The sequence below is a fragment of the Cyphomyrmex costatus genome, unplaced genomic scaffold (assembly GCF_001594065.2).
Source record: "Cyphomyrmex costatus isolate MS0001 unplaced genomic scaffold, Ccosl1.0 scaffold270, whole genome shotgun sequence".
NCBI classification, from domain to species: domain Eukaryota; kingdom Metazoa; phylum Arthropoda; class Insecta; order Hymenoptera; family Formicidae; genus Cyphomyrmex; species Cyphomyrmex costatus.
Window position 1 is genome coordinate 81,164 of NW_017276800.1, and position 9,125 is coordinate 90,288.

Below are 9,125 nucleotides of genomic sequence, written 5' to 3' on the forward strand. Positions count from 1 at the left end.
AAATAACTGTTTTATTCATTAGAGACAGGGAATACGATCTATTTTTGTGTAATCGAAAACAGAAAACAGAATTTCGGAGTTTAAAACTCTCTTTCTCTCATATAAGCAACTATTATATATACAGTGTAAAATAATTGTCTACTCGCACAAAATCCGAATTTTATAAATTGTTATATAATATTCCTGTCTCGTGAAAAAGAATCTTTAAACATAAAGATAAAATATAATAATAGGTAAAATGTGATACACAATTAAAGGTTTTTTCTACTTTTCAGACTTGTTTATGTGTGATTTTTTTAGTTTTTGAAAAAATCCTTCGATTGTTCAAAGTATTAAATTGTATAACAATTGGCGCGTAAAAGAAACATGTTAGGCAAAAAGAAATTGGAGTAAATTTACATCATATTACATCACGTTGGATTTTAGATTCTGACTTTATAATGTACCATACTCGTATTCATACTCGGTATTCCTGCAATGTAAACTTGATTTGAATGGGAGTTTCTACGTTCCGTATATCCTACAGATACGGGCAACCGATCACGGCGAACCCCAGCGTAGTCATCAGACTCGAGTTTCTGTTCAAGTTGTGGAGGCACCGAAGGAATCGGAGAATCCTCCAGTATTCAAAACAAACAATCAAAGCGTAGAAGTGACGGAGAGCGACGAAGCGGGTTTTTTAGTCGCTCTCGTTCAAGCCAACGACAAAGACGGTGATTCTCTGTGGTATGATATTTTAGGTAAGAACAGATACACATTATTCGCGTAGCTTTTTTTTAACGTAATTACTCATATGGGATATTTCTGACACTCCCAACATTATATTATTTTCATTGTTTTTTTTATAATTAAATTAAGATTGATGATATTCTATCCTTTAATAAAAATGCAGAAAAATTTTTAATTGTGAAATAATTGAATAATTTGCTAAATATAATAATGTATATAAAGAGTATATTTATACATTTACTGACTTGATAAAGCCAGGGAGTCCTAAACATCCTACGCGAGTAATTAAACATTAAAACGTTATAATTTCGTGTATTCACAATGGGATTAAGTGCTAGAGATAGCAAGAGTTATCCTGAATTTTGCTGACACGTTTTAGACGGTGACAAGCGTGATGAGTTCTTCATCGGTCGTGACAACGGTAACGTGCTGCTAGCGAAGAAGCTGGATTGGGAAATCCAAAACTTTTACAACCTCACGATCGGTGTAACTGACGGTGTGCACACGACGCTGACACAGCTGCTAGTTACAGTGATCGACATCAATGATCACCGGCCAGAGTTTACTGAGAACACGTATCGTGTTGACATCTCAGAGAATGTCGAAAAGGGCGAGAAAATTCTGCAACTGCACGCGACCGATGAGGACGAGGATAAGAAAGTCTTCTACAGCCTGCACGCGGCACAGACTCAGGCCTCACTCGAGATCTTCCACGTGGACTCGGTTTTGGGTTCGATTACGTTGAACGAGCCTCTTGACCGAGAAACCATTGAGGAGCACGTGCTGACGGTGATGGTTAAAGATCAGGGCACGCCAGCCAAGCGCAACTACGCTCGAGTAATTGTCACCGTGCACGACCATAACGATCACGCGCCCGAGTTTATCAGCGAGATCATTCAGGGCAAGGTATATGAAAGCTCACCGATTGGAACAGCGGTAGTACAAGTATGTGCAATTGATCGGGATCGTGGAGAAAACGCAAAGATTATATACTCGATCACGTCTGGAAATGTCGGCAACGTGTTCACTATCGATCCGGATCTCGGTTTTATCCGCGTCGCACGCGACCTCGATCTCAGCATCTCCTCCGAATACATCCTTCTTGTGAAGGCGACCGATCATGGTTCTCCCGCATTGGCGAACACCGTGCCGGTACATGTGATGGTGACAATGGCAGACAACGCACCGCCGCGCTTCATCCAGAAAGAGCTGTCCGCGGAGATATATGAGAACCAACAGCTTGGCACATATGTGAAGCATGTGGAGGCGCGGAGTACGTCGTCGTTACAGTTTGAGATTGTGCGCGGCAATCGCGACGACACCTTTTTCGTGAATCCGAGCACCGGCGTGATAGTCATCAAGAATGAGCTGGACTACGAGAAAACTAAGTTCTTCAATTTGACGGTGTCGGCTACAAACATGGCCGGTGCTTCGGCCACCTGCAATGTCATCGTTCACGTGCTCGACAGGAATGACAACGCGCCGCGTTTTCTACAGGCCCAGTACAGCGGCGAAATCAGCGAAGGTGCCAGCATCGGTTCCCTCGTGTTGACCAACACGAGCGCACCGCTAGTCATTAAAGCCGAAGATGCGGATTCCGAATTGAACGCGCTGCTCAATTATGATATTGTTGAGGATCTGCCGCGAAAGTACTTCCATATAGATTCCAGCACCGGCGCCATACGCACTGTCATGTTACTAGACCACGAGACCATACCGATGTTCTCATTTCATGTGAAGGTCTCAGATTTAGGCAAACCAAAGCTCTCATCCGAGACCACTGCCAAAGTGATAATAGCTGTGACAGATGTCAACGATTGTCCGCCCAAGTTCTCCAATACTGATTACAATGTCACGCTTCTACTGCCGACGTATAAGAACGTCGCTGTCACTCGAGTAAACGCCGTGGATCCTGACAGCTCAGAGGGAGTCGCGTTGAGGTACGTGCTGCAGAAACGTCAGTGGGCTTTCTAGATGTCAAAATATTTGTTTTGTGTTCAGTATTAAATGCACTCTTAGTTTTTAATAATAATTGCATTGCGTTACATACTGTTTTTATATTATTAGAGGAATAAACTTCAGATTTGCAGATTAAAAAAAAAATTTTTATTGTTAATTGTAATTATACTTTTCCAATATCACAACATTATCGATTATACATATAGTAGGATCAATTAACCCGAAATTTTAATTATATTATTAAGATTACTTTTTACATCTGACTTATTTGTTGAGTAATGCGTTTCATACTTATTTAGATATGACATCATCGATGGGAATAAGGCTCACACCTTTGATATTGATGCCCAGAGCGGCATTATTACGATCCATAATCCAGAACGTATGAAGAAGAACTATCTTCTTCATGTGCGAGTATCGGACGGCAAGTACTCGAGTGTGGCGCAGGTGAATGTAATGGTGGAAAAATCGGAGAATTCCGGTTTGATCTTTCAGAAGAATGTTTACGAAGGTGCCATTTTGGAAAACTCCACGAAGATTACAACTGTAGTGGTAGTAAACGTCCTCGGTAGTTCATTGAATGAGCACATTATATTTAGCATTCTTAATCCTACCGATATGTTTGTGATCGGACCAACTTCCGGCGCGATTAGGACTAACGGCATACGATTCGATCGAGAAGTATGCGATCACTACGAATTAATTGTCGAGGCAAAGAGCCATCCGCCGGATCGAGAAAAGCCCAGGGTAGCTCACGTCATAGTGAACGTTACTGTACTCGACATCAACGATAATTGTCCGATGTTCGTTAATTTACCTTATTATGCTGTCGTTTCCGTCGACGCTCAAAAAGGCGACGTTATTACAAAGGTAGAGAGATTTCTTAATACATGAATAATGTATTTTTCTTTTTAATCTTAAAAACTTTAGTTTTATATATACGTGGATATCAAATGCTTTTATTATCATTCAGGTTCATGCGATAGACATGGATAGCGGCGATAATGGCGAAGTGAGATATGAATTGAAGAAGGGTCATGGGGAACTCTTCAAGGTGTGCCGAAAAACCGGTGAAATATCATTAAAACAGAATCTTGAAGGTCACAATCGCGAATACCAGCTTACGATCGCCGCGTACGATGGCGGTAAATTTGTTAAATCCAAAGTCAATAACTTGCTTTTTGCTTGATCCCGTTTTAAATGAGCTTCTAAATATGATTGCAGGTATAACGCCTTGCTCCATTGAGGTGCCAGTCAACGTGAAGGTGATAGATCGCTCGATGCCGGTATTTGACAAGCAATTCTATACGGATAGCGTGCTCGAGAGTATAGAAGTACATTCACCTCTGGCGTTATCCATTCAAGCTGAGTCACCTCTAAATCGCAAACTCATATACAGCATTACTAGGGGCAATGATTTTGAGGAGTTTGCCTTGGACTTCAACACGGGTAAGTAAAATACGCAACACAGATTCTCAGGCATGCCCTATCAGATGACAAACGAAAAGTCTAGGTTAGTAAATAATTTTGTATGAGATAGCGTAACGTTGTTAAATTGTATGGTACAGTAAAAAAAATAGAAACGTATATAATAAGAATTGGCGATGTTATTATTTCTTATTAATTGCGCAGCAAGAAATGTATCAAACCAAGTTTATTTAAAGATTTTCTTGGTCGACAATAATGGTGAAACGTTCCATATTCAGAGCTTTTTTAATTAAAAATATAAACGTCACGTTAAAGTGAATATTACATCAGACAGTTGGACCGGACTCGTAAAACATTCCTGTTTTTATTTCGTAACTTGGCTATGGGACTTACACTATTCAAACTACAGAAGGATTTCTTATGATGTACTGCTAGTATGGCTATACTTAGTAAACTCGTCAGTTTTGCTGCATTATGGTAGTTGGTTACTAAGTTCTAATCGCATAACAATATTATTGAAATTAGAGGAAAATGGGGAAAGAAACATAATATTTTTAATTTGTTATAATGTTAATCATAAGGTATTAAAAATTAGACATTTTTATATACATTTTAAAATTTGAACCAATTTTAGCGCCGATTCTACGTTTTATTATCTTATTATATATTTCTTAATTATATTTCAATCTTTCCAATGAATCTAATCTTTTAATTACGTACTTTTAGTAGTTATTTGTATTTCCGGTTATTTTTTCATAGATTGTTATATTGTACATGGATTATGATACTTGTTCCATATATATTTCTTACAACTGCTTGTGTCTGGAAACTAGAAATTAAAGTCTTGTTGTATCTCCCTGTTTCGCAGCCCCCGACAGTAACAATGGTCCTTGTGAGTATAAAAAAGATTCTAGTTCTATCGGTCTATGCTGTGTTGCTATGCTATATTATTATACACACCGCTCTGTGTTCATGCACGATATAATATCACAGGCAAATCGCTGCAGTTGGGTCGAACAGATTGAAACAATACGCGAGCAACGAAATTGAATTTGGCTAAATCTGAGATTCAATAACTAAATCGGGAGCGGCTTGTATTCCGACTCGATAGCATTGAATGCAATGTAGAACTTCCAAATTTGAATTTCTTGCTTGTTCTTAATTCAGAGGTATCTTTATATGTCTTTATAATTCTACTTCGAAAATATCTTTAGTAAATTTTCAAAGAACGATGTCAGTCATTTCTATTCACATTTAAACGATCAATTACTAACACGTTATACTCAATATGAAATCGCAGTTTTAATCTTCAATCTTCGGTGGAGAATGTAATTAATAGTTTAAAATATGTATATGCTTATCAATTGCTGCAGCGCTTGATTGAATTTCCAATTAACATTTTGATCGATGCAAATTATTCAATTATCTTATGCAATTACCATGACAACACGGTGACACGTACAATCTATTCTCTCTTGCATAGTAATATTAAATTAATATCTATACATTGTGTTTCTGAAATCAAAAATAAAATAATCCTTATGAATAGTTAAATGGAAAATGTAGAATAAAAATCTCGTATTTGAACTTTTTGTTTTTATGGAAGAGAGAATGAAACATTTTATTTTTCGGTACATTTATCACTTCAGAAATTATACATATATTTACTGCTCTACAACGAAATTCGTCAATCATTTTTATAAAATTTGTATAAGATGCATTTCATATTTTCCAAATTATATATATGGCACATTTAGATTTATAATTATTTTTTTGCACGTATTCCGATTTCTATCAATTAATTTTTATTGTTTTTTTATTTTATTGCCTGTGACACTTTATTAAATCGTACTTTATATAATCGCACGATATTATGCCACAGTAAAGATAACAATAAACATTTCGAGTTATTGACATGTTTGCTAACTTATAGTATAAGCTTGTTGCACGTACTCGTCAGAGGCTAACATTACAAAGATCGAGTTTCCGTGCCTTTCTAAAAAGGTTATAATATCTGCTTTGGAGGGAGCCTCTTTCTTTCTTTTATAAACCGCTTTAGTCGTGTACACCATTTACAAAATTAATTTTGTTCCCGCTCTCCCTGTTTTTCCGCGATCGTAATCTGGGCGGGTCTCATTAAATTGTAATCACGATAGAACCACACGAAACCGGCTTGGAGCACAATAGCTGCTTACACGCACTATCGTTCCACGATTCGAGGCCAGTCTAGAAACATCATAAATATTTCGCCTGGATGTGAACGTGTGACCCACCCACATTTTCATTTTCTTCACGAGGTTTCAATATAGCTTGAATCTGCTCGCATATCATGCTTGCACCTTACGCAAGGCAAATTATTAGAATTTGTTTCATTTTCCAGATTATTTCGGAATTAATTTAATAAGAGTTGCGATACGTCAAAGCAATATATTCGCAAAGTGAAATTTCGATATTCATTTCTCAAGAGGTGCAGGCATTATCACAGGCATTAGTGAATCGTTTATAAAATCTGGACGTTTTATGTGATTATCACGTAACTGCATTCATTCGCGACTTCTAGTGTCTACAGATCCGTCGAATTAATATCGCAGAAATACACATATATTTTCACAATTCTCTGAATTCATCAATAATTAATTGAAATAATGATGATACAAAAGCTAAATAAAGTACATTAATTTTTCATACGCACTTGCTTTTAATCGCTCTTGGTAAGAACACACTCCTTTGACGGATACGTAGACACACCGCTGCATAGTATGTGCTTTGGGTCTACAATCTTCTCTTCATATAAATCAGGTGTAATCTATGTGGTGGATGAACTGGATTATGAGCAAAAGAAGCAGTATGAGCTGACCGTACGTGCTACCGATAGTGTATCAGGCGTTTACGCGGAGGTACTCGTCAGCATCCTTGTTCTGGACGTGAACGATTGCCCACCCGAATTCACGCAGGATTCCTATAACATCTCGGTGTCGGAAGCGGCAGTATTTGGGACTCCTGTCCTGCGAGTGAGCTCTAAGGACAATGACACAGGTAAGCATAAAATAAATTTAAACTTTGCATTGGAAATTGCATTATATATCCTTTAGTTTTATAATATAATAGATGAAATTTCGAAAAAATTGATATTTTTATTATATATATTTATTTTTACACAGGCATCAATCAACAAGTTCGTTACGCTATTCAAAATGACACTGAAGACAGCATGGACCTCTTTCACATCGATCCTGATGAGGGCATGATATTTCTCAAGCGATCTTTGGATCATGAGAGTCACGAATCCCATCACTTTACTGTGATTGCCATGGACCGCGGTGTACCAAGCCTGTCGAGTACGGCGCACGTCTGGATGAGCGTGATCGATATGAACGACAATCCACCCAAGTTCGAGCAACCCTCATACACCTGTTTCTTATCGGAGCATGCCGAACGCGGCCAATTCGTGACGGTAGTCACGGCCAGCGATCCCGACTACGTCGACGAGAAGCTGACTTACACCATTGTAGGTGGGAACGAACAGCAAACGTACAATATCGACCAGTCGACTGGCATCATCTCGCTGATAAATATGCAGAACTTTGGCGAGCAAAAGCTCAGCATGCTCAACGTATCCGTCACTGATGGCGTCTACACCAGTTTCACTCGCGTTAAAATCGAAATTTTACCCGCGAACAGACACAATCCGAAATTCCCAAACCCAATAGTTGAGGTAACTGTCCTGGAGAACCAATTGCCTGGTAGACTGGTCACCAGTGTGCTGGCCGTGGACGAAGACTTCGGCGAGTATGGTACGGTGACGTACGCAATAATGTCGGAAATGATGAAGGAAATATTTGACATAAACAAGCTCACTGGCGAAATAGTAACACGTAAAAAGCTTGATCGGGAGGAGCAGAAGCGCTATGAAATACCAGTTATGGCGACGGACGGCGGCGGTAGATCCGGATTTGTGATGGTGCGAGTTAAAATCGGCGATGAGAACGATAATGCGCCGGTATTTCTACTTAGAGAATACAAAGCAACCATTCAAGGCAATCTGTCCCTGAATACACCTTTCCTCAAAATCAGGGCACAGGACGCGGATGAGGATGAGGCAGCCAAGATCATTTATTCCATCTATGAACCGCAAACGTCACCAGCTAGATCTCTATTTGGTATAAATTCCGATACAGGATCTCTTTATTTACAGAAGAGCGCTATACCGTGGGGTAAGAGATATTTATTTTATCTTTATATTATATGAGCAAAATAAATGGGATCCGTCTCGTTTGAGATTTTATGTGACAAATAAATATTTATTATACTTTTAGAAAACCAATTGTTCGAGCTTTTTATTCGTGCGGAAGACAAAGGCTTGACCACGCACCATGCCGATGTTCCGCTAAGTATCTACATAATGGGTTCCCACGATATCCCGCCTTTGTTCGAACGGAAAGAAGATAAATTCTTTGTGAGAGAGGACTCTTCCGTCGGCACACCAATCACGAAACTCAAGACCGTCACAAACAGCACTGTAACATATCGCATAGTATCCGGTGATGAAGATAACCCGCTCTTTACTATTGATTCTCATGGCCAGATTACTCTAGCGAGACCATTGGATCGAGAATTGAAAGACAATCATTTAATCGGAGTTCTCGCTGAAACGGATTCCAGTCCACCGCTTACGGCTCTCGCTGAGATCACTCTTCAGGTACTAGATGAAAATGATCACGCACCGAAATTCGAGAGTAATCCTTATGCGATTAGTTTGGCCGAGAATATCGAGGAAGGGACATCGATACTCAAAGTTATTGCACACGATAAAGATCTCGGTAGCAACGGCGAAGTGCGTTACTCCTTTGGATCTGACATAGGAGAATTAGCGAATGTTTTTACAGTGGACGCTTATACTGGTTGGATATCAACGTTGGTACAACTCGACAAGGAAAAACAACCGGAATATAAATTTCAGGTAACATAAATACATAAGTATCCCAAATGTATCTTTATATATATATATA

General features: G+C 38.9%; 1 protein-coding gene across 1 annotated transcript in view; it reads left to right on the forward strand.

The window, feature by feature from the left end:
- Positions 1-9,125, forward strand: part of LOC108774641 (fat-like cadherin-related tumor suppressor homolog) — a 54,590-nt gene that overhangs the window by 36,909 nt on the left and 8,556 nt on the right. The window contains exons 8-16 of the mRNA XM_018540792.1: positions 527-740; positions 1,109-2,669; positions 2,988-3,558; positions 3,662-3,833; positions 3,913-4,137; positions 4,985-5,008; positions 6,916-7,152; positions 7,278-8,330; positions 8,433-9,076. Coding sequence (XP_018396294.1) covers positions 527-740; positions 1,109-2,669; positions 2,988-3,558; positions 3,662-3,833; positions 3,913-4,137; positions 4,985-5,008; positions 6,916-7,152; positions 7,278-8,330; positions 8,433-9,076 — 4,701 coding nt within the window. The remainder of the gene's footprint in view (positions 1-526; positions 741-1,108; positions 2,670-2,987; positions 3,559-3,661; positions 3,834-3,912; positions 4,138-4,984; positions 5,009-6,915; positions 7,153-7,277; positions 8,331-8,432; positions 9,077-9,125) is intronic.